This window comes from Babylonia areolata, chromosome 30 (genome assembly GCF_041734735.1).
Source record: "Babylonia areolata isolate BAREFJ2019XMU chromosome 30, ASM4173473v1, whole genome shotgun sequence".
NCBI lineage: Eukaryota > Metazoa > Mollusca > Gastropoda > Neogastropoda > Buccinidae > Babylonia > Babylonia areolata.
This window is the reverse complement of record NC_134905.1, coordinates 1311558-1338072: the sequence shown is the minus strand read 5'-3', so window position 1 is coordinate 1338072 and position 26515 is coordinate 1311558. Positions and strand designations below refer to the sequence as shown.

Below are 26515 nucleotides of genomic sequence, written 5' to 3'. Positions count from 1 at the left end.
TGAAATAATCTACCACACCTGAACGGACAGCTAAAAAACAAAAACAAAAACAAAAAAACCCAAAAAAAACCCCAACACCCCTCCACCCTCCCAGAAAAAAAAAAATCCAGCAAAGTTTGGTACACTTGCTTGTGAGTAGGTATACATCCTTTCAACTCTCCTCAGCAATATTTACCAATATTTACCATCGTCAAGGCAAAAAAAAAAAAAAAAGTAAAGGCATCCATACCCCTGTCCCCAATTTTTAAAAAATCAAACCTAAAAAAAAATATAAATATAAAAAGATTTCTTTTTAAAAGTCCTCCCCCCCCCAAAAAAAAATCGGAAAATGTTTCCCCTAAAGTAACTTAACCCTTTTGACGCTTCAGACGCTGATGGGCGACTTCCTAGTTGAAAGCTTCAGACACCGATCAGCGACTTCCTAGTTGAAAGCTTCAGACACCGATCAGCGACTTCCTAGTTGAAAGCTTCAGACACCAATCAGAGACTTCCTAGTTGAAAGCTTCAGACACCGATCAGCGACTTCCTAGTTGAAAGCTTCAGACACCAATCAGAGACTTCCTAGTTGAAAGCTTCAGACACTGATCAGCAACTTCCTAGTTGAAAGCTTCAGACACCGATCAGCGACTTGTACACTGGAGTTGCCAATCTTGCTCGTTCTTTGTGTGAAACCACGCAAGTTTGAAACGTTCACGGTGTGTTTCCGGAACGCCTATTCTACATTTTGAGTTGCAAGTTGATGCACGTTGTAGGAATATTTCCGAATTTATTTAGCAGATTTCTCCAGTCGAAACATGGCCAGCACTTCATGAAACAAACGAAAGGGTGTTTACAACACCACGGCGGCATTGCAAATGATTTTAGATGATAATTCACTTGCTGGAGTGCCGACTGCTGACAGTGACAGTGGAGAAGAATTTGCCAGACAGGTCGAGAATGATTAACAAATGACACAAAGACATTTGTGAAAGGAGTCATGAATCTTTCCAGTTTTTCAACATACAGTGTGTGTGGTGGTGGTGGTGTTTTCCCCTTATGGAATTGCTGGTGATACTCTGTGTGTGTGTGTGTGTGTGTGTGTGTGTGTGTGTGTGTGTGTGTGTTGTTCTTAAATCTGCACATAGGTGAGTGCACATTTTATTACACTGTGTCATGTCTATGTTTCCAGTTGTATTTCCCAGTCTGTGTGTTCATTTTTCACTTGAAACGGTGTATTTTATGTTTAAAACAACTAAGAATATGTGCAAACTACTCAAAAGTACATACTTTTTTCATTTTCATCAACCTATTTGAAACTTCCGTCAATGTGTTTATACAAATAATCATCTTTATCATAATTTGCATTCATTGCCCTTTAAAACGAGCTATGAATGAAGAAGTTACGGCAGGTTAAAGTGGGTTGGTGGTAACACAAGTTCCCCCTCTCCCGCACAGCTGGTTCAGACAGAAGTGCACTGCTGCTCAGCTGGTTGGCACAGTCAGCTAGCTCGGCACCTCTGGCAATGAAAGGGTTAAAGCTTCCAGGAGTTTATTCCCCCCAGACTCGAAGGAGCCCCTGCACAGCCCAGATGGTTGGCAGCAAGGCCGGAGGGGCCAGGAAACAATCAGCAAGACACCCGCCATCACAATGAAAGCACTGCACTGTCGTCCGTCCTCACTCATCACTACACAACCACCAACCTCTTCCACCCATTCAGCCCCATACACAAACCGTAAAAATATCGACCCTTAGCACAAAAAAACCCAACCCAAAACAGTCACGGTTAAAAAACAGACACACACACACACACACCCACACAGGTCAGAAACGCCCCCTGGATGGATCCGCCCAGTTCTAGGATCAAAGCGGATTATCGTGAAGGTGGTGGCCACCACCACTGCCAACCCCCCACCCCCCTCACCTCACCTCCCCAAAACCTTTAACGTCAGCAACAGCTAGAACACTGCTGACCCAACGCTTGGCATCACGTCTCATGATAGGTGAGTCACCATCCGAGTGGAGTCATCGCGTTTCACGAAACGCCAGTCACCATCGGAGCAGCGTCAGCGATGGAGGGTGGAAGGGGAGGGCGGTGTGGAGAGGGATGGGGGGTGGAGGTGGGTGGATGTTAGCAAGGTCAAGGTTATACCGTGGTGCTGGTTCCTCTCCGGGCCTGCACTGTGGGACGGGCGTACTCTACAAAGTCGTCGATCAGTACGGGCCACGCTCCTGCCAACACACCGTCATCACCCATAGTAGTTGTGTTGTATTGTATTGTGTTGTATTGTACTGTACTGTATTGTGTTGTACTGTATTGTATTGTAGTGCAGTGTTGTGTATTGTAGTGTAGTGTAGTGTATTATATTGTATTGTAGTGAATTGTACTGTATTGTATTGTATTGTATTGTGTTGTATTGTAGTGCAGTGCAGTGTTGTGTATTGTAGTGTAGTGTAGTGTATTATATTGTATTGTAGTGTATTGTATTGTATTGTTGTGTAGTGCATTGTGGTGTATTGTATTGTAGTGAATTGTAGTGTAGTGTAGTGTATTATATTGTATTGTAGTGTATTGTATTGTATTGTTATGTAGTGCATTGTGGTGTATTGTATTGTAGTAAATTGTAGTGTAGTGTAGTGTATTATATTGTATTGTAGTGTATTGTATTGTATTGTTATGTAGTGCATTGTGGTGTATTGTATTGTAGTGAATTGTAGTGTAGTGTAGTGTACTGTAGTGTAGTGTACTGTAGTGTAGTGCATTAGTGTAGTGTATTGTATTGTATTGTAGCGTACTGTATTGTATTGTATTGAATTGTAGTGTAGTGCATTGTAGTGTGTTGTAGTATAGTGCATTGTATTGTATTGCATTGTAGTGTAGTATATTGTAGTATATTGTATTGTATTGTATTGTATTGTATAGTAGTGTAGTGTAGTGTAGTGTAGTGTAGTGTAGTGTATTGCATTGCATTGTATTGCTCTTTTTTGTCGCAACAGATTTTCCTGTGTCTTTCCAGGGAGAGCACATCGCTACACTGAGAATACCCACCCCCACCCCCCACCCCCCATGCCTGCAGGTTTTTTTGTTTTTTTTTTATAACTGTTTTCCAATCAAAGTGGGTTTTTTGACAGAATTTTGCCAGGGACAACCCCTTTGTTGCTGTTGATTTTTGATGTGCCCTAAAGTGCATGCTGCACATGGGACCTTGGATTATCGTCCCATCCAAGTGACTAGCATCCAGACCACAACTCAGTGTCTATTGGAGAGGGGGGGGGGGGGGGGGGGGGGGGGGGGGGGGGGGGGGCGTTTATCATTGTCACTCATATTGCCATAAAGGGGAACAATGGTGTACTTTCTTCATCGCAATTACTCATGTCATCATAAAGGGGAATAATGGTGTACTTTCTTCATCGCAATCACTCATGTCATCATAAAAGGGGAATTATGGTGTACTTTCTTCATCGTAATTACTCATGTCGTCATAAAGGGGAATTATGGTGTACTTTCTTCATCGCAATCACTCATGTCGTCATAAAGGGGAATTATGGTGTACCTTCTTCATCGTAATCACTCATGTCGTCATAAAGGGGAATTATGGTGTACCTTCTTCATCACAATCACTCATGTCGTCATAAAGGGGAATTATGGTGTACCTTCTTCATCACAATCACTCATGTCGTCATAAAGGAGAATTATGGTGTACCTTCTTCATCGTAATCACTCATGTCGTCATAAAGGGGAATTATGGTGTACCTTCTTCATCGTAATCACTCATGTCGTCATAAAGGGGAATTATGGTGTACCTTCTTCATCGTAATTACTCATGTCGTCGTTGATCTGAATGCAGAAGTCCAACAACAAGTTCCACGTGTCCTTGGGGATGGACCGTTTGTGGTTTTCCTGAAAGGGATAACACTGCATTCACCACCGTTACAAACATAATCCCCAATGCCTGAACCAAAAAACACGGCAACACACTGCATTCACCACCGTTACAAACATAATCCCCAATGCCTGAACCAAAAAACACGGCAACACACTGCATACACCACCGTTACAAACCTAATCCCCAATGCCTGAACCAAAAAACACGGCAACACACTGCATTCACCACCGTAACAAACCTAATCCCCAATGCCTGAACCAAAAAACACGGCAACACACTGCATTCACCACCGTTACAAACCTAATCCCCAATGCCTGAACCAAAAAACACGGCAACACACTGCATTCACCACCGTTAGTAACAAACATAATCCCCAATGCCTGAACCAAAAAACACGGCAACACACTGCATTCACCACCGTTACAAACATAATCCCCAATGCCTGAACCAAAAAACACGGCAACACACTGCATTCACCACCGTTAGTAACAAACATAATCCCCAATGCCTGAACCAAAAAACACGGCAACACACTGCATACACCAACGTTACAAACATAATCCCCAATGCCTCAACCAAAAAACACGGCAACACACTGCATTCACCACCGTTACAAACCTAATCCCCAATGCCTCAACCAAAAAACACGGCAACACACTGCATACACCACCGTTAGTAACAAACCTAATCCCCAATGCCTCAACCAAAAAACACGGGAACACACTGCATACACCAACGTTACAAACATAATCCCCAATGCTTGAACCAAAAAAACACGGGAACACACTGCATACACCACCGTTAGTAACAAACCTAATCCCCAATGCCTGAACCAAAAAACACGGCAACACACTGCATACACCACCGTTACAAACATAATCCCCAATGCCTGAACCAAAAAACACGGCAACACACTGCATACACCACCGTTAGTAACAAACATAATCCCCAATGCCTGAACCAAAAAACACGGCAACACACTGCATACACCACCGTTAGTAACAAACATAATCCCCAATGCCTGAACCAAAAAACACGGCAACACACTGCATACACCACCATTAGTAACAAACATAATCCCCCATGCCTGAACCAAAAAACACGGCAACACACTGCATACACCACCGTTACAAACATAATCCCCAATGCCTGAACCAAAAAACACGGCAACACACTGCATACACCACCGTTACAAACATAATCCCCAATGCCTGAACCAAAAAACACGGCAACACACTGCATTCACCACCGTTACAAACCTAATCCCCAATGCCTGAACCAAAAAACACGGCAACACACTGCATTCACCACCGTTACAAACATAATCCCCAATGCCTGAACCAAAAAACACGGCAACACACTGCATACACCACCGTTAGTAACAAACATAATCCCCAATGCCTGAACCAAAAAACACGGCAACACACTGCATACACCACCGTTACAAACCTAATCCCCAATGCCTGAACCAAAAAACACGGCAACACACTGCATACACCACCGTTACAAACATAATCCCCAATGCCTGAACCAAAAAACACGGCAACACACTGCATTCACCACCGTTACAAACCTAATCCCCAATGCCTGAACCAAAAAACACGGCAACACACTGCATTCACCACCGTTACAAACATAATCCCCAATGCTTGAACCAAAAAACACGGCAACACACTGCATACACCAACGTTACAAACCTAATCCCCAATGCCTGAACCAAAAAACACGGCAACACACTGCATACACCACCGTTACAAACATAATCCCCAATGCCTGAACCAAAAAACACGGCAACACACTGCATACACCACCGTTAGTAACAAACCTAATCCCCAATGCCTGAACCAAAAAACACGGCAACACACTGCATACACCACCGTTAGTAACAAACATAATCCCCAATGCCTGAACCAAAAAACACGGCAACACACTGCATACACCAACGTTACAAACCTAATCCCCAATGCCTGAACCAAAAAACACGGCAACACACTGCATACACCACCGTTACAAACATAATCCCCAATGCCTGAACCAAAAAACACGGCAACACACTGCATACACCACCGTTAGTAACAAACATAATCCCCAATGCTTGAACCAAAAAACACGGCAACACACTGCATACACCACCGTTAGTAACAAACCTAATCCCCAATGCCTGAACCAAAAAACACGGCAACACACTGCATACACCAACGTTACAAACATAATCCCCAATGCTTGAACCAAAAAAACACGGCAACACACTGCATACACCACCGTTACAAACATAATCCCCAATGCCTGAACCAAAAAACACGGCAACACACTGCATACACCACCGTTACAAACATAATCCCCAATGCTTGAACCAAAAAAACACGGCAACACACTGCATACACCACCGTTACAAACATAATCTCCAATGCTTGAACAAAAAAACATGGCTACACACTGCATACACCACTGTTACAAACATAATCCCCAATGCATGAACCAAAAAACACGGCAACACACTGCATACACCACCATTACAAACATAATCCCCAATGCTTGAACAAAAAACGACGACAAAAAAAACAAAACAAAACAAAAAACCCACCCCAAAACAACATCCAATAAACAATACAATAAAAGAAATATACCTGTAACATCTCTAACAGATAATCACGAGACGTATATCAATGCACATGTAACATCTCTAACAGATAATCATGAGACGTATATCAATATATAGGTAACATCTCTGACAGATAATCACGAGATGTATATCAATATACCTGTAACATCTCCAACAGATAATCATGAGACGTATATCAATATACCTGTAACATCTCTAACAGATAATCATGAGACGTATATCAATATACCTGTAACATCTCTAACAGATAATCACGAGATGTATATCAATATACCTGTAACATCTCCAACAGATAATCATGAGACGTATATCAATATACCTGTAACTTCTCTAACGGATAATCACGAGATGTATATCAATATACCTGTAACATCTCTTAACAGATAATAATGAGATGTATATCAATATACCTGTAACATCTCCAACAGATAATCACGAGATGTATATCAATACATCTATAACATCTCCAACAGATAATCACAAGACGTATATCAATACACCTGTAACATCTCTAACAGGTAATCACAAGACGTATATCAATATACCTGTAAAAACTTGCACCACAGGTCCAGAAACCGAAACCTCCCCGCCAAAACAATGTTCCAGTATGCCAACGCCATTTCCAGGTCTGTTCACATTGTACAGATATCAATACACCATCCTTATAATTCCACTACACCATCCTATTAATTGAACAGCGGGGATTAAAATAATTGCAGGTAAACATCTTACACAGAAACATGTGATGGGGATATTAATACACACATTCATAAACTTATAAAAAAAAAAAAAAAAAAAAAAAAAAAAACGCACGCACACACCCTCCCACCCACACTCTCACACACAAACTAAAACAGCTGGGGCATTTTTTTCTCAGTAGCTCCCAGTCCATGTAATGCAAAACTTACAGGCTGCTGTTTGTTTTACTTATTTTCTTCACCTCAAGCCAGTCAATGTTTTCAAACTTTTCCTAGCCTTTCAAGACTTATTTGACCTGAACTTCAAACCGTGAAGGAGACACAGCAACAACTGTTATACTTTAAGCGGTACAAAAGATTATACAAAACACAACAGTCCTTGATCTTGAACTGTCACCTAGATTTGTTCGGACACTCAGGTTAAAAGGCAAAAAGAAGTAACTCCCGGCTGCAAACCTTTCAGACTCAAGTTACTGATCAAAGCAAAAGCAAAGCCCCCCGTCCCCCAACCACACACACAGTGACTGCATTCTTGATTTCGTTTTGTTGCCGCCGTCTTACATGAGGTGTAGGAGCTGAAGGGGCTGAACAGCTTGTGGCGGCAAATTACCTATACAAACTAAACTTGTAATATTTCTGGCCATGAGAAGAATATTTTTTTTTTAATCATAAATATATGTTCATATTACTCAGCCTACTTATAATTAATTTTTGTTTCTAAAATTTATGTCCTAACAGGCAGTCCAAAAAGATTTCAGAACTTACCATTTCAGTTTCACTGAATATCTCTTCTCTCTGTATTTCAGAACTTACCATTTCAGTTTCACTGAATATCTCTTCTCTCTGAGACTCTCTGTATTTCAGAACTTACCATTTCAGTTTCAATGAATATCTCTTCTCTCTGAGACTCTATTTTCAGAACTTACCATTTCAGTTTCATTGAATATCTCTTCTCTCTGAGACTCTATATTCAACTTTGTTTTTGTTTTTTTTCTGTTTACTAATTTTATCTAGCATTCACAAACTGTTTAAAAACAACAACCAAAAATAAACAAAACTTCACAGTCCTACTTTTTGACTTCCTCTCCTACCTTCTTGCTCAAGTGCTCTGTCTTCCAAAGGTTCTGAAAATGCTGCCAATAAAAAAGTAATACTCCCCCACCGCACCCCCCCCCCCAACCCCCCTCCCCACCCACTCCATCTTCAAAGATGTGAACACAGTTCCTCAATGCACACTTGACATGAAATCAATGAACACTGGCTTTCAACACTCAGATGCAGGAAAAAGGGAGGTAAGAAAAGTACCACAGACGTTTGATGACTCCCCTCTCCCCTCCCACCCCCACCCCTCACAAGTATGCTACATCAGACTCTAATGTATGAGATCATATTCACAGATTAATCCAAACTTTTCTTTCATGATTTTTCTCCCCCAACAAGTATGTTACATGAGACTAATGTAAGAGGTTACATTCACAGATTAATCCACACTTTTCATGATTCTTTTCCCCCAACAAGTATGTTGCATCAGACTCTAACGTAAGAGGTTACATTCACAGATTAATCCGCACTTTTCGTGATTTTTCTCCCCCAACAAGTATGTTACATGAGACTAATGCAAGAGGTTACATTCACAGATTAATCCACACTTTTCATGATTCTTTTCCCCCAACAAGTATGTTGCATCAGACTCTAATGTAAGAGATTACATTCACAGATTAATCCACACTTTTCATCATTCTTTTCCCCCAACAAGTATGTTGCATCAGACTCTAATGTAAGAGATTACATTCACAGATTAATCCACACTTTTCATCATTCTTTTCCCCTCACAAGTATGTTGCATCAGACTCTAACGTAAGAGATTACATTCACAGATTAATCCACTTTTCATGATTCTTTTCCCCCAACAAGTATGTTACATGAGACTAATATAAGAGGTTACATTCACAGATTAATCCACACTTTTCATGATTCTTTTCCCCTCACAAGTATGTTGCATCAGACTCTAATGTAAGAGATTACATTCACAGATTAATCCACACTTTTCATGATTCTTTTCCCCTCACAAGTATGTTACATCAGACTCTAATGTAAGAGATTACATTCACAGATTAATCCACTTTTCATGATTCTTTTCCCCTCACAAGTATGTTGCATCAGACTCTAATGTAAGAGATTACATTCACAGATTAATCCACACTTTTCATCATTCTTTTCCCCTCACAAGTATGTTACATCAGACTCTAATGTAAGAGATTACGTTCACAGATTAATCCACTTTTCATGATTCTTTTCCCCTCACAAGTATGTTACATCAGACTCTAATGTAAGAGATTACATTCACAGATTAATCCACTTTTCATGATTCTTTTCCCCCAACAAGTATGTTGCATCAGACTCTAATGTAGGAGATTACATTCACAGATTAATCCACACTTTTCATGATTTTTCTCCCCCAACAAGTATGTTACATCAGACTCTAATGTAGGAGATTACATTCACAGATTAATCCACTTTTCATGATTCTTTTCCCCCAACAAGTATGTTACATCAGACTCTAATGTAAGAGATACGACAGACACAACAGCCGAGTGGTTAAAGCACTGAACTTTCAATCTGAGGGCCCTGAGTTTGTATCTCGGGTAGAGGGTGGAGATTTTTCTGATCTCCCTGGTCAACATAATATGTGCAGACCTGCTTGTGCCTGAACCCCCTTCGTGTGTATATATATGCAAGCAGAAGATCGAACGCGCGTGTTAAAGATCCCGAAATCCACGTCAGCGTTCAGTGGGGTCATGGAAACTAGAACATACCCAGCATGCACACCCCTGAAAACAAGAGTATAGCTGCCTACACGGTGAGGGTAAAATCGGTCATACACGTAAAAGCCCACTCGTGTACATACGAGTGAACGTGGGAGATGCAGCCCAAGAGCGAAGAAGTAGTAAAAGATTATATTCACACATCACCCCCCCATCCTCTCACCGCCCCATATCTCCAGTTTCACTCATCGCTCACCTAGACCCTTCTGACCAGGGTTTTTGGCGTAGTTGAAGGTGAACTGGTAGAAATCTTTGAACCTCGCAGGGTCCACGATCTCTTGCTCCAGACTCCCGCACTTGGCTCGCAGTTTGTCGATGCTGTCACAGCTAGAAACACAGCACAGCAGTTTCAATGCTGGTGGTGATAACAATCTCTGTGTGTGTGTTGTGTCTTGAGCTAAGTGTGTGTGCGTGTGTGTTACTGTGTAGGTGTGTGTGTGAACGCACATGCGTGTTATTATGTGTGTGCGTGCTTGTGTGTGCACCTGTAACTCACTACATGATAACAGTGATCAACAATCTTTCACCCACCACCACTCACCACAAACTTTCAGACAAGTGATAGACAAATCATGATACATGCATGACTGAACCACACACCTAGTGCCATGCTGTGTATCATGTTGGGAGATGTAGATTCTGTAGTTTGAGCGTTCATGACTAACCTCATTTCAATCATACCACTAATGAACGGTAGTTTGAGTGTTCATGATTAACCTAATTCCATTCATACCACTGATGAACTGCATTCTGAGTGTTCATGACTAACCAGTATCCTCATTTCAATCATACAGTGATAAACTGCACTTTGAGAGTTCAACACTATCCTCATTTCAATCATGCTACTGATGAAGAGTGTTCATGACTAACCTCATTTCAATCATACCACTGATGAACTGTACCTCATTTCAGTCATACCATTGATGAACTGTACCTCATTTCAGTCATACCATTGATGAACTGTACCTCATTTCAATCATACCATTGATGAACTGTACCTCATTTCAATCATGCCATTGATGAACTGTACCTCATTTCAATCATACCACTGATGAACTGTACCTCATTTCAATCATACCATTGAAGAACTGTACCTCATTTCAATCATACCACTGATGAACTGTACCTCATTTCAATCATACCACTGAAGAATTGTACCTCATTTCAATCATACCACTGACGAACTGTACCTCATTTCAATCATACCACTGATGAACTGTACCTCATTTCAATCATACCACTGATGAACTGTACATTTCAATCATATCACTGATGAACTGTACCTCATTTCAATCGAAACATTGATGAACTGTACCTCATTTCAATCATACCGCTGATGAACTTTAGCCTGAGTGCTCATGACTGATCTCATTTCAATCATGCTCAAGACTAACCTTACTTCAATCTTTCTGACGACTAACCTCATTTCAATCATACCATTCATGAACAGTAACTCATTTCAATCATGCCATTGATGAAGAGTGCTCACAACTAAAGGAAATTTCAATCATGCTCACGACTGACCTCACTTCAATCATGCTCATGACTATCCTCATTTCAATCATGCTCACAACTAACATCATTTCAATCATGCCATCGATGAACTGTACCTCATTTCAATCATACTTCTGATGAAGACTGCTCACGACTAACCTCATTTCAATCATGCTCACAACTAACCTCATTTCAATCATGCCACCGACGAAGCGAGGTCACGACTAAAGTCATTTCAATCATGATCATGACTGACCTCATTTCAATCATGTCACTGATGAAGAGTGCTCGCGACTCACCTCATTTCAATCATGCCGTTGATGAACTCCTCCTTGCTGAACTCACACTGGATGGCCGCCTTGAACCTCCAAGCCAGGATGAGAACAGTCAGGGACTCTGGGTTCAGCTGTAACTCTTCTAGAAATCTCATCACACCATCCACTGTCATCTTGTCCTCCTCGTGGGGGTCTGAACAACCCGAAAACAGTTGTTGAAAAACTTCGCATGTTGATACCTTGTTGTTGTTGTTATAATTATTATTGCTCTTATTATTATTATTATCATTATATACTTTTCAAAGAAAGAAAGCCACTCATGCTAAGCTAAGTCTAAACCAAACACCTTTCATTACTCAATGTTTTCAAAGAAACAAAGCCACTCATGCAGAACAAAGTCTAAACCAAACATCTTTAATTTATTCATTTACCTATGAATAATTTCTGTCATATAAAAATTATAACATAACTAACTATATCTATTCTAAATGCATATAATCTAGTACATTCAGGATTCAATATATGATAGTCAGTCGTGTCCGACTATGACCATCAGAACAGCTGAGGAGGCAACTGCTGTTCCGACTATTTGGGCTAGAATTTGATTATAGTGGAGAGTGTCTTGCCCAAGTTACATCCCCACTCTCTCAGCCAAGAGGGTTTTAGGACAGTTGGCGTTGGATTCAGGATTCAATAACAACTGATTACTTCCTATTTCAACATGTGTATGGATTCAACTGGTATTTAGGTCTGATTGAGCTGTATACCTTACACCACACAGTATTTAACTAACATCCTTCTGTCCCTGATAAAAAGCAATTACAGCACAATGCTCCACAATGCTTCTTACTCTTCAACCACAGTCCACACTCACTCCCTGTCAAAGAATGAGTAGCTATCTGTTGTATAATGGTCTTCTGATTCAACTCCTGGATTGTTATGTATTGTGTTTGATGAGCTTTGCATCTCTTTCAGTTTAAATTACATAAAAAAAAGTAATAGGAAGTTACTCAGCATATCATGTTTTGTTTTATCTATTGTGTTGTATAATCCTTGGATTGTTGCCAGATTGAGTAGTTGTGCCAGAAATAACTGCGTACTCACTTCACAATGTCAACAGCAAAGATAACAATGTCCCCATTCTCACCTCTGTAACGCTGCCATAAAGCCTCCAATCTTCTTCTGTCCACTGTCAAACGAGGTTCACTGTTGTATCTGTCGGGATTTTGATAGTAGTTGTCAACTGCAACATCGAGTTTCCAATCGTGAGCCCCAAGACAGTTGATGGCAGTTTTCTCCCCTGTCTGTGTGAAGGCGATGAACTGCCTGACTTTGTCCCTTTGTGAGCCCTTTAGTTTATGCTAGAAAGACAAGGTATAGCATTGAGGTTTATTAAAAGACAAATTTCCTCTCTTGTTAGGATACATATTAAAAGGCATAAGAAAATATACAAGAGAAAAAGACAAGTCTTACCATGATGCTTCTGCTTATTTTCTCTGGCAGCACTTGTCGGAAGTTCCTGTTTGACATTGCCATGCGCACGAGTTGTGTTACTAAAAATAAATAAAAAAATATCTCCGCTTCAGCGAAAGTTTGTGAAAACAGGTCAAAGGTCTTTACTTTTCTTTCACCAAAAATAAATAAGCAGAATGATTCCCAGTAAATAAACATTCAGTAAATATCATGTTAATTTTGAAAGCTAACTCGTAACATTAATTGTCCAAAAGGAACAGCTGCTCAAGTCTCGTTATTGATTGGTATAGCTGAGCTACTTAAACTGAAAGATTAATCAACCAATCCATGAAGAGAACGAAATAAAGTTTCGATCGGATGTGTCGTATGATCACATGGTACATTTTCCCGCCGATTTGACCAGGGAGGCAAAAAAGACGCGAAATCTCCGTTTGAAGTTAAATTTTACTGTGTTTGATAAAGGGCTATTTTCTTGTACAGATATTCTCACCGACGACCGAAAATGCCTCCCAGGGATTATGCTGCAGAAAAAGGTTAGTTTTACAATTTTGTTATGAATGAATCAAGAGTTGTTGCTCTCGTGTCAGATTTTCCACCCACAAGTCGGCTCGGCTGACTTGCAGTCTGCTACAATGACTTCTGCAGTTCTGCGTACATTAGTTAACATTTTTACAACCTTTCTTCGATTAGGGATGTTCAGTATATCTGAGCACCTTGCACTCGCTTAATTTGTTTACGCCTATTGTCCATTTCAGAACACGCTGGAGTCATTTGCAACCGAAGTAAGCCCAACAGTGGTGTGAGAGGAAGATGGCAGAATGTTTGACTGAAAAATCAAATTGAACGTCTGTTTATTCGGATGAGACAGTAAAACGAGGTCCCGTATGTAGTAGTAGTGGTAGTGTAGGGACTGGCGTTTGACTGCCTAGGCCTCGCAGCCTTTTTTATGTCCCCTAAATATGGGTCTCAATTTATTTGTGGGATACATGTATGTTTTCATTTACATGTACTGTAAATCACTCGTCAGAGTCAAATTTTACTTTTAAATTGATGTTCATGTCAAGGCGCTTTTTGAACACATTAGTATTTTGTGCAAGTTTAATTTCGATAGGTAGTGCATTCCGTATTTGTGCAATTAGCTAATGAATTTTTCCTTGGGGTAGTATTACAGTGCTGACTGCTGTTCACAAATTGAATTTTTTGTACTCTCATAATCTGACATTCTAAAAATATGATTCACATTGACTTCATTTTTGCAATTTAACATTTTGTATGTTTCTACATGTATTCAATCCCTCTATGCCTTCTACCCTTTAATGAATGCAGATTTTTATGTATACAAGTCTCTGTTGATAGCTCATAGATTGAATTCTTTTAATAACTTAGTTGCCCTTCTTTGTACCCTTTCCATAGTTATAGATTGTCTCTTGAGGTATGGGTGCCACACAATATTACCGTATTCTACTTGTGATGTAACCAATGCTTTATATAGTTTAAGAAATGTACCTTTGAATAGGTAGATGTTCTCTTAACTAATTATTCCTGTCATTTGGTTGGCTTTATCTATTCTGTATATGTTTGTCAAATGATTGTTATCGAAAGTTATGCCAAGGTCTTTCTCACTTTGGCATTTCTCAGTGTGTCTTCTAATATCATATGGTATTTGTTTTCTGGATTTTTTCCCCGTGTGCATTACTTTACGCTTTGATACGTTAAAATATAGATTCCATCTATCACGTTATCTGTCCAGTCCTGTAACTAAGTCCTTTTGTAGTGTGATATTATTTTTTGCATTGCCGTAAAGTTTAGTATCATCTGCAATTATTTTGCATTTGCTTTCTGTTTCTATACTTTCAGTTTCAGGAAGCCATTTATGTAGATTGTAAAAAGCACAGGGCCAAGTATGTTACCTTGTGGTATCCCACTAACATTTTCATTTGTTGACATTTTTTTCTCCAATTCTAATTACTTCTGACAAGAAGTTTTCTGTCCAGTTCAGTATGCTTCCAGTAATACCATATGAAGTTAGTTTGAATAAAAGTCTTTGATGTGGTACCGAGTCAAATGCTTTTCTAAAGTCTAAATAAATTATGTCTATAGGTTTACCCGTATCTGTGAGATTTTCAGTTACTTCTAGGAGCTGTGTTGTACACGATCTTCTTTGTCTAAAAGCAAAACCATGTTGACAGTCTGCATACAGAATGATTGTTGTCATATGTGATACTAATTACTATAGCATCCCTGATAAAAGACTCCAAGATCTTACTTACAAGTCAGGCTCACTGGTCTGTTGTTTCCTGGTTCATGTTTTGACCCCTTATATATATATATATATATATATATATATATATGTGTGTGTGTGTATGTATCTATCTATATAATATATATATATATATATATATTCAAAGAAAGGGGGTCAGGCAGGGGTAAACTATTAATTGGCATTAGAATAGATCCACATTTAACTACACGTACTTCACTGTGACCCACTAGTGCAGACTACAGCAAGGAATCTGATTCCTGTTCTGTGCAAACTACAGTCGACTAGATCCACAATTTCCCCGCTCAATACGGAATGAGTAGTGTTGACAACTGAACAAGACTCGGACATTCACTGCGCCAAGTCACACAGTGGAGTGAAGGGGAAGAAACGTGTATGTTGCCCATTAATTTATCATGAGCTAAAGGTTTTTGTGACTAGATCTCTTGATCTTTCATTGATTTTGATTGTTAGATTGAGCGTAAGCACCACACAGTGTTTGATTTGAAATTGGCAGCCAGTGAAATGTATACCAACTTTGCTTGATACACCAGATAAGCACTCGATCATGCAGCACTCTGTTGACAATAACATTCGTCTAACAGAAGAGAGAAATCATTTCCTAGCAGATGTGTACACATACATTATGATATTAAATCTATGCTTTAAAATTAAAAGTGTATAGTTCAGGTTATTTTAGTGTGTGCGTTATGACAGAAAACTATAAATGCAGCATGAACATGGATATTTGGATGGTTGCTTGAGGGGTATGCTGCTTAGCTTACTATTTCATTGCATTACTACTCAGCTTCTGGGAAGTAAATTTGTGTGTTACATTAGACGTTGCTGGCAGTTCAACAGTTTCTGAGTTGCGTTAATTTGACTTGAAACATGGCATTTTGAATGTGAGATAATGTGATGGTGTGTGCATGTGTTTGGTTTTTACAGAAAAGATCTCCTCATTTCTGAAGGAATATTACCTGGATGGAGATGATGGCGGCAAAAACTTTGTGTACGGTCAGCAGCTGGTAAGATGGTCATTGTAATTGTCGACGTTTTCTCACAACGTCCACTTGTATCTGAAGCAGTTTACTTTTTCTCACATTGTCCAGTTTTATTTGATGCAGTTTGAATGAATGATGTGCCCTGGTACACTGGAACAGTGTGTCAACAGGGCTACTTACATACTAAGTAAATGTTTTTGGAGGTCCCAGGAGCTTTTTTACCATAAGCCGAGGGGATCCCAGACCATTTTACAAGACCGGAGATGGTTTTATTGTCTATACATAGTATAAAATTTATAATGAGACTGTACATCATTGGAATGGATTGTTATCAGCTGAACTATAAAGTTAATGGCTGTGTTGGGACATGCATTGTTGAATATTTTAAGAATATTTTAAGATGTAGTACTCTGGTACTAACGATACTTGATGTATATCTTATACAAGGCACTATTTTGAAGGTGATGCTTAAATATTTATACAAGGTAGCAATATTTACAAGATTTTGTTTTGTTAGTTATTTTTAATGTAATTATTATTTTGAAGCTGATGCCTAATTCGTTTGAACAAAGGTGTCATTTCTGCAATAGCCGAATGGTTAAAGCGCTGGACTTTCAATCTGAGGGTCCTGGGTTCGAATCTCGGTGCACCTGGTGGGTAAAGGGTGGAGATTTTTCCAATCTCCCAGGTCAACATATGTGCAGACCTCCTAGTGCCTGAGCCCCCTTCGTGTGTATGCACACGCAGAAGATCAAATACGCACGTTAAAGATCCTGTAATCCATGTCAGCGTTCGGTGGGTTATGGAAACAAGAATATACCCAGCATGCACACCCCCGAAAATGGAGTATGGCTGCCTACATGGCGGGGTAAATAAAAAAAAAAAAACAGACGGTCATACACGTAAAATGTTACATGTCTGTCTGAGTGTGTATGTGTGTGCGTCTGAAATCTGATTGAATGACACAGGAAACGAATGATGAGCGCCCAGTGGCAGCCGTCAGTTGGCTCTACCCAGGTAGGCAGCCTGTGGCGCAAATGTCCCCGTGTATGTAAAGCGCTTAGAGCTTGGTCTCTGACCGAGGATAGGCGCTATAGAAGTATCCACATCGATCAATCAATATTTATATGTTTTCCATTGGTGTTATTTCTTGTTTTCTGTAACTTGCAACTGTCTTTCTTTCTTCGTCATTTCAGTCCAAGCTGGCGCACCGAGAACAAGTGGCAATGTACATCGATGTGGATCATGTGCAAGACTATGACCCTGACCTTGCCGACGCCATTGTGGAGAACACCAGACGCTACGTTTCTATTTTTAGCGACGCAGTGCAGGATTTGCTTCCGGACTACAAACAGAAAGAGGTGAGTTGGGAATGTTGTTTTGTTCCTGCTGGTTTCCAGATTGTGGCAGATTGTGTTTAAAGACACTGGTCATGATGTGTGTTTGTGGCAGATTGTGGGCAAAGACACTGGTCATGATGTGTGTTTGTGGCAGATTGTGTTTAAAGACACTGGTCATGATGTGTGTTTGTGGCAGATTGTGTTTAAAGACACTGGTCATGATGTGTGTTTGTGGCAGATTGTGTTTAAAGACACTGGTCATGATGTGTGTTTGTGGCAGATTGTGGGCAAAGACACTGGTCATGATGTGTGTTTGTGGCAGATTGTGTTTAAAGACACTAGTGGGTCATGATGTTTGTGGCAGATTGTGGGCAAAGACACTGGTCATGATGTGTGTTTGTGGCAAATTGTGTTTAAAGACACTGGTCATGATGTGTGTTTGTGGCAAATTGTGTTTAAAGACACTAGTGGGTCATGATGTTTGTGGCAGATTGTGGGCAAATACACGGGTCATGATGTGTGTTTGTGGCAAATTGTGTTTAAAGACACTGGTTATGTGTGTTTGTGGCAGGTTGTGTTAAAAGACATTGGTCTTGTGTGTTTGTGGCAGATTGTGGGCAAAGACACTCTGGACGTGTACATCGAACATCGTTTGCTGATGGAGCGTAGGAATCACCCTGACGGACAGGAAATCACCCGTGACCCCCGCAACAAGTACCCGCCAGAGCTGATGAGGCGATTGTGAGTGTGATCTTACATTTGTTGGGGGGGTGGGTGGTTGTTGGGGGGTGGGTGGAGGGGTTAATGAAGGGAGGTGGGCGGGACGTTCGAGGTATGTATTGGCAGACATGAATGCACAAGCAGAATTCAAATAGTACGCATCAGTTGGCAGACATGAATGCATAAGCAGAATTCAAATAGTACGCATCAGTTGGCAGACATGAATGCATAAGCAGAATTGGAATAGTACGCATCAGTTGGCAGACATGAATGCATAAGCAGAATTGGAATAGTACGCATCAATTGGCAGACATGAGTGCACAAGGAAAATTGGAATAGTACGCATCAAATGGCAGACATGAGTGCGTAAGCAGAATTGGAAGATACAAGTGCCTTTGCAGCAATGTAGATTTGGTACGAATGTCGGCCATTAGAGTGATACCCTGAAGATGTAGAGATAACAAGACAGTCGGTTCCTTTGAGCTGTGCAGTCTCATAAATTCTGTACCTATGTATGGACAGTAACTCTCTCCATACGAACGGCGAAAGAGACGACGTTAACAGCGTTTCACCCCAATTATCATCATCAAAATATTGCAAGCAGAAGGCTCTTACATTGAAGATGTGAATGTTGACAAAGAATACCACAATTCTGACGACGGAAGCTAAAGGTTGGGTCATTCAGACACCCACTGGACATCCGAGGGGTCTGTGTAGAGGAGAAGAGAGGACTGGCCGTACTGAGTGAGTTAAACCAGTCAGGAGTCTTGAAAAGTAGTCTGGGGACCCCTAAATTTATGGTAAAAAGAGCTCCTGGGAGATCCAAGAATACTGATGTATTGGATGCCCTGTTCATGTAAAGGCATTAGTAAGGTAGAGGTTTGAACCGTCTCTCCCCAGTGAACTGTACTTCTGACGTCCAGTAAAGGCATTACTAAGGTAGAGGCTTGAACCATCTGTTCTCAATGAACTGTACTTCAAGACGTTCAGTAAAGGCATTAGTAAGGTAGAGGTTTGAACCATCTGTTCTCAATGAACTGTACTTCATGACGTTCAGTAAAGGCATTAGTAAGGTAGAGGTTTGAACCATCTGTTCTCAATGAACTGTACTTCATGACGTTCAGTAAAGGCATTGATAAAGTAGAGGTTTGAACCATCTGTTCTCAATGAAGTTTACTTAATGACGTTCAGTAAAGCCATTACTAAGGTAGAGGTTTGAACCATCTGTTCTCAATGAACTGTACTTCATGACGTTCAGTAAAGCCATTGGTAAAGTAGAGGTTTGAACCATCTGTTCTCAATGAACTGTACTTCATGACGTCCAGTAAAGGCATTGATAAAGTAGAGGTTTGAACCATCTGTTCTCAATGAACTGCACTTCAAGACGCTCAGTAAAGCCATTCCTAAGGTATAGGTTTGAACCATCTGTTCTCAATGAACTGTACTTCATGACGTCCAGTAAAACCATTGCTAAGGTAGAGGTTTGAACCATCTGTTCTCAGTGAACTGTACTTCATGACGTTCAGTAAAGCCATTCCTAAGGTAGAGGTTTGAACCATCTGTTCTCAGTGAACTGTACTTCAAGACGTCCGGTAACCAGAAGCCGCTGGCCATCCGGGAGGTTAAGGCAGAGAGCATTGGTCACCTGGTCAGTGTGAAGGGCATTGTGACCAGGGCCACTGAGGTCAAACCCATGATGACTGTGGCCACCTACACCTGTGACACCTGTGGGAACGAAACCTACCAGCCAGTAAGTGTGTGTGAAATTGTGCGACACCTGTGGAGATGTGTGCTTTGTGTGTGAAATTGTGTGACACCTGTGGAGATGTGTGCTTTGTGTGTGAAATTGTGTGACACCTGTGGAGATGTGTGCTTTGTGTGTGAAATTGTGGGACACTTGTGGAGGTGTGTGCTTTGTGTGTGAAATTGTGCTACACCTGTGGAGGTGTGTGCTTTGTGTGTGAAATTGTGTGACACCTGTGGAGATGTGTGCTTTGTGTGTGAAATTGTGGGACACTTGTGGAGATGTGTGCTTTGTGTGTGAAATTGTGTGACACCTGTGGAAATGAAACGTACTGGTTTCAGTGTGTAATGATGACGTCTGGTTTCCACTGTGTAACGATGACGTCTGGTTTCAATGTGTAACAGTGACGTCTGGTTTCAGTGTGTAACAGTAACGTCTGGTTTCACTGTGTAACAGTGACGTCTGGTTTCACTGTGGAACGATGACGTCTGGTTTCACTGTGGAACCGTGACGTCTGGTTTCACTGTGTAAGGATGACGTCTGGTTTCAATGTGTAACGATAACGTCTGGTTTCACTGTGTAACAGTGACGTCTGGTTTCAATGTGTAACGATGACGTCTGGTTTCACTGTGTAACAGTGACGTCTGGTTTCAATGTGTAACGATAACGTCTGGTTTCACTGTGTAACAGTGACGTCTGGTTTCAATGTGTAACGATGACGTCTGGTTTCACTGTGTAACGATAGCGTCTGGTTTCTTTGTGTAACCTTGACGTCTGGTTTCCACTGTGTAACAGTGACGTCTGGTTTCAATGTGTAACGATAATGTCTGGTTTCACTGTTTAACAGTGACGTCTGGTTTCAATGTGTAACGATGACGTCTGGTTTCACTGTGTAACAGTGACGTCTGGTTTCACTGTGTAACGATGACGTCTGGTTTCAATGTGTAACGATGATGTCTGGTTTCAATGTGTAACAGTGACGTCTGGTTTCACTGTGTAACGATGACGTCTGGTTTCACTGTGTAACAGTGACGTCTGGTTTCCACTGTGTAACGATGACGTCTGGTTTCACTGTGTAACAGTGATGTCTGGTTTCACTGTGTAACCATGACGTCTGGTGTAATGATGTCTGGTTTCACTGTGTAACAATGACGTCTGGTTTCACTGTGTAACAATGACGTCTGGTTTCACTGTGTAACAGTGACGTCTGGTTTCACTGTGTAACAATGACGTCTGGTTTCACTGTGTAACAATGACGTCTGGTTTCCAGATCAGCTCCGCGGCCTTCATGCCTCTCCTGATGTGCCCCAGTCAGGCGTGCACCACCAACCGCTCAGGTGGGCGGCTGTACCTGCAGACACGCGGCTCCAAGTTCGTTAAGTTCCAGGAGCTGAAGATACAGGAGCATGTAAGTTTGGCCTGGCTGCCGACACCTGAGTGATTTCACCGTGTTGGTCTGGCTGACGGCCCTGATGTGTCGAAACAGTGTTGTGTGATGAAATGGTGGAATGTATGTGTGTGTGTGATGTGTCAGGATTGTGTGTGATGTGTCAGAATGGCATGTAATGTGTCAGAATGTTGTGTCATGTGTGTGTACGGTCTCAGAACGGTGTGTAATGTGTCAGATCAGTGTGTAATGTGTCAGATTGGTGTGAGATGTGTAATGTGCCAGAAGGATGTGTGATGTGTCAGAAGGGTGTGTAGCGTGTCACAACGGTGTGTAATGTGTAGGAACACGCTTATGTGTCAGAATGGTGTGTAATGTGTCAAATCGGTGTCTGATGTGTCAGAATGGCGTGTAACGTGTCGGAATGGCGTGTAACGTGTCAAAACGGTGTGTAACGTGTCAGAACGGCGTGTAACGTGTCAGAACGATGTGTAATGTGTCAGAACGGTGTGTAACGTGTCAGAACGGTGTGTAACGTGTCAGAACGGCGTGTGTGTGTCAGAGCGACCAAGTGCCGGTGGGCAACATCCCCAGATCAATGACGGTGCTGTGTCGAGGGGAGGTAACCCGTCAGGCTCAGCCAGGTGACCATGTCGGCATCGCTGGTGTATCCTTTGTCCTGGGATTTTTATCAGCTTTCTGTCGATTTTACAGGGCTGACGGTTCCAAGGGGATTTCCTTTGTCGCGGCTAACACTGCCGTCTCGGTTACAAGGGCTCCCCATACGAACCAGTAGGCGTTGCCCTCCTCCATTTGCTTTAAATTCTGCATCAGTTTGATATGGTACAGTATATGACACCAAAAGGAGGAGTTTGTATTATACTCCATGTTTGGTGATACATATACTTACCATGTCAAACTTGAATGCCCGCCCGTCCGTCCCCGCGTCTCCGCTTTTAGAGGCGTTTGATTGGCTAAGAGCGGACCGGGCAAAGAGGGGCGTCTTTTCACTGTTAGCCGCGTGAAATTTGGCCAAGCAGAGCAAACCGATAGGCCTAGTTTGCATCAGTTTGACATGGTAAGTATATGTGTCACCAAACATGGAGTATAATACAAACTCCTTCTATTAGTGTGAAAAAGGAAAAGGAGTGTCATATACTAAGCTTAAAGCGTTGGACTGTCAATCTGAGGGTCCCGGGTTCAAATCACGGTGACGGTGCCTTGTGGGTAAAGGGTGGAGATTTTTACGATCTCCCAGGTCAACATATGTGCAGACATGCTAGTGCCTGAACCCCCTTCGTGTGTTTTTGCAAGCAGAAGATCAAATACGCATGTTAAAGATCCTGTAATCCATGTCAACGTTGAGTGGGTTATGGAAACAAGAACATACCCAGCATGCACACCCCCGAAAACGGAGTATGGCTGCCTACATGGCGGGGTAAAAACAGTCATACACGTAAAAGCCCACTCGTGTGCATACGAGTGAACGCAGAAGAAGTAGTAGTCATATACTAAGCCATGTCAAGCTTTGAGAAATTTGGCCAAGCGGGACAAATTGACAGGCCTAGTTTGCATCAGTTTGACATGGTAAGTAGGTATCACCAAACAGAGAGTAGGATTCAAACTCCTCTTATTCTCATTTTGTTGACTCACTTGTGTAAACAAAGTGAGTCTGTGTTTTAACCCGGTGTTCGGTTGTCTGTGTGTCCGTGGTAAACTTTAACATTGACATTTTCTCTGCAAATACTTTGTCAGTTGACACCAAGTTTGGCATAAAAATAGGAAAAATTCAGTTCTTTCCAGTCATCTTGTTTAAAACAATATTGCACCTCTGGGATGGGCACAAAAATTTTTTTAAAAAAGAAGCCTAATTATATGCAAACTGCATTTACTGTTATATTTATATTTTTTGTCTTCTCTAAACTTGGTACTTTGACCTCTTATTCTGACATAACAACAAGAGGAGTCATTATTATCATTTTTTGTTCAAACAGGAACATCTTTTGCTAAGCATGGAATTTTTATTTATTTTGCAAACGTTTTGGTGCAGATAGTAAAAAAGGGAAATTACTCTGTAATTAATGCTAGGGGACTTAATTTATCACAAGTGAGTCTTGAAGGCCTTGCCTCTCTTGTTTTTATTTTTATTGTGTCAGTAGAGCGTTAAGAAGGCGCCTGAAACCACCACTCTCGCATCATTTCTGAAATTGCGATGTCGTTTATATGGGACCGTGAAACCAAAATATTTGCGTCTGACTGTTCCCATTTGAGCCCATTGTATCTTTGTGTTGGAGTCAGGCCATGGACGAAAAAACTGTTTAGTGTCATATACTGTACCATGTCAAAATGATGCAAACTAGGCCTATGGGTTTGCTCTGCTTGGCCAAATTTCGCGTGGCTAACAGTGAAAAGACGCCCTTTATTGCCCGGTCCGCTCTTAGCCAATCAAACGCCTCTAAAAGCCATAAGCGCTGAATCATTCCTTTGGCCAAGGCTCTCCACGCCATCTTGTCAGGTTTTCGCTCTGTCTCGTCTTAGGCTTTTTGGGGGGGCTATTAAGCGTGTTCATTTGGCCTTATTTTGCTTCATATGGCTTGTTTGTATATTTTTCTTACATTCTGTGTACTCGTTTCGACTTGGCCCCCTCGATTCATTCGTTTTTTTCTACCTCTAAGTCGATCCTGTCTTTCCTTCCTCTGTTGGGGATCGAAATTTCGCTGTGTGGAGTCAGACCATGGACGAAAAAACTGACCAATGTTGGGGATCGAACCCTGTCCTCTGAAGTTGTCAGTCTGTTACACTAACTTACTAACCACTTGAAAGCTGATCATTTGAAAGATTCTTAAGTTGCTGAGAAAGCAGCGGCGTGTGGCCTTTACAAAAGGTGAAAGTCCTTTATAGAGTTTGGAATCAGAGCTGAATACTTTCTGAAGTAAACATGGAATACGCTGTGTGTACGTCTGTCAAGAACTGAATAATTCACTCTGAAGTAAACGTGGAACACGCTCTGTGTACACACACAGTCAAGAACTGAATAATTCACTCTGAAGTAAACTTGGAACACGCTGTGTACACGCACAGTCAAGAACTGAATAATTCACTCTGAAGTAAACGTGGAACACGCTCTGTGTACACACACAGTCAAGAACTGAATACTTCATTCTGAAGTAAATGTGGAACACGCTCTGTGTACACACTCCATCAAGAGCTGAATACTTCACTCTGAAGTAAACGTGGATTACACATACCAAACGTGGATCACGCTATGTGTCCACTCAGAGTCGTGAGCGAAGATTTTGTCCTTGACAGCCAACAGATCTTCCTACCCATGCTGAGACAGGGCTTTCGTCAGATGGCTCAGGGGTTGATGTCGGACACTTTCCTGGAAGCACATGTGAGTACTACCACTTAAAATGATAATGGGTATTGTGTGATGTGCCATTATTTTTGTGCTGTGAATATGTGGGTGGTGAATCGTTATATCTCGTTTTTATTGTATCTTAAAAGTGTTACATATCTTTTATTTACTGTAAAGCACGGTGAACTTGCTCTTGAAAGCGGGGAACAGTGCTATATAAGCCTTGACAATATTATTTATTGATAATGTGCATTACCTTCTTAGCACATGAGTCAGAGTGCTGAAAACATCAGTTGTATGGGGTGGGGTTGGGGGGAGTGGTAGTAAAATGAACAGTGTGCATTACTTTCTTAGCACAGGAGTCAGAGCATTGAAAACATCAGTTATATGGGGTGAGTGGTAGAAAAATGAACACTGCAGGGCGCTACACTCCAGACTAAACGAGCAAGACAAATGTGTCATTGACAAATCACATGCACTTGGCATGCTTGCCACACCACACGCCAACACTCATTCATTCATCAGTGCAAATTTGCCCAGATGTTTTGAGGCCAGTTATATACCGATACTGTGTTCCAGCCGGGCTACCAGAAGTGTCGGTGTGTTGACCTTGTGTAACTGCTTTGTTACCTGTAGTGTCAGTTACCTGTAGTGTCAGTTACCTGTAGTGTCAGTTACCTGTCGTGTCAGTTGGAGTGATGTGAAGTGAGGGCTATGTCTCTTGTAATGTCTGTTACTAAGTGAGGGCTATGTCACCTGTAATGTCAGTTGTTAAGTGAGGGCTATACCTGTAATGTCAGTTGTTAAGTGAAGGCTGTGTCACCTGTAATGTCCGTTGTTAAGTGACGGCTGTCTCTTGTAATGTCTGTTACTAAGTGAGGGATATGTCACTTGTAGTGTCAGTTGTTAAGTGAGGGCGATATCACCTGTAATGTCAGTTGTTAAGTGAAGGCTGTGTCACCTGTAATGTCCGTTGTTAAGGCATCCTCACTGATTTTTGTTTTTTGTCCTTTCTTTTTTCTTTTTTTTTTTATAAAAGGTACCTATAAGTTCACACCTGCTTCTCTTCGATTTTTCCAATTATTTGACAGTACAAGAAAGTAACCTGCGTGTTGATAGTGCGTCAGTAAGTCGTGTCTTAACGGATTTAGATAGACACATTTGTTGACGTAGCAAAGTGTGAAGATGTCAGCAAAGGACTGCGGGACCTAGTAACCCAACAATCAGTTCAATTAAGGTTGCTTTATTAGTCACAGAGATTCTGTGTGAAAATATCTATTTTCCCCACAGCTAGAAGCTAACCACATTGCAGCTGAATGCAACGCAGGGATATCAGTCAGATTTACTTGACGAGTTTTCATTTGCTCAGCAGCAAGCGAAGCCATATAACATGGTTGCCTGTACGGTTTTCTCGGTCTACATTTTTCAGGCTGTCTAGGGTGTGTGTGAA

At 41.3% G+C, this 26515-nt stretch overlaps 2 protein-coding genes across 2 annotated transcripts in view; one reads left to right on the top strand and one right to left on the bottom strand.

Moving 5' to 3' along the window:
• Positions 1-252: 252 nt before the first annotated feature.
• LOC143275373 (DCN1-like protein 1) lies at positions 253-13309 on the bottom strand. Its single transcript, XM_076579435.1, has 7 exons — positions 13253-13309; positions 12927-13140; positions 11804-11972; positions 10207-10337; positions 7033-7115; positions 3782-3878; positions 253-2209 (listed from the first exon to the last, which is right to left on the bottom strand). The coding sequence occupies exons 1-7, from the start codon at positions 13307-13309 to the stop codon at positions 2124-2126; spliced, it is 837 nt and encodes a 278-aa protein (XP_076435550.1). The 3' UTR covers positions 253-2123.
• A 339-nt stretch (positions 13310-13648) lies between these two features.
• Positions 13649-26515, top strand: part of LOC143275271 (DNA replication licensing factor mcm7-like) — a 29537-nt gene continuing 16670 nt past the window's right edge. The window contains exons 1-8 of the mRNA XM_076579248.1: positions 13649-13785; positions 16461-16540; positions 17713-17877; positions 18467-18597; positions 20146-20326; positions 21591-21728; positions 22270-22374; positions 25024-25101. Coding sequence (XP_076435363.1) covers positions 13755-13785; positions 16461-16540; positions 17713-17877; positions 18467-18597; positions 20146-20326; positions 21591-21728; positions 22270-22374; positions 25024-25101 — 909 coding nt within the window. The 5' untranslated portion in view covers positions 13649-13754. The remainder of the gene's footprint in view (positions 13786-16460; positions 16541-17712; positions 17878-18466; positions 18598-20145; positions 20327-21590; positions 21729-22269; positions 22375-25023; positions 25102-26515) is intronic.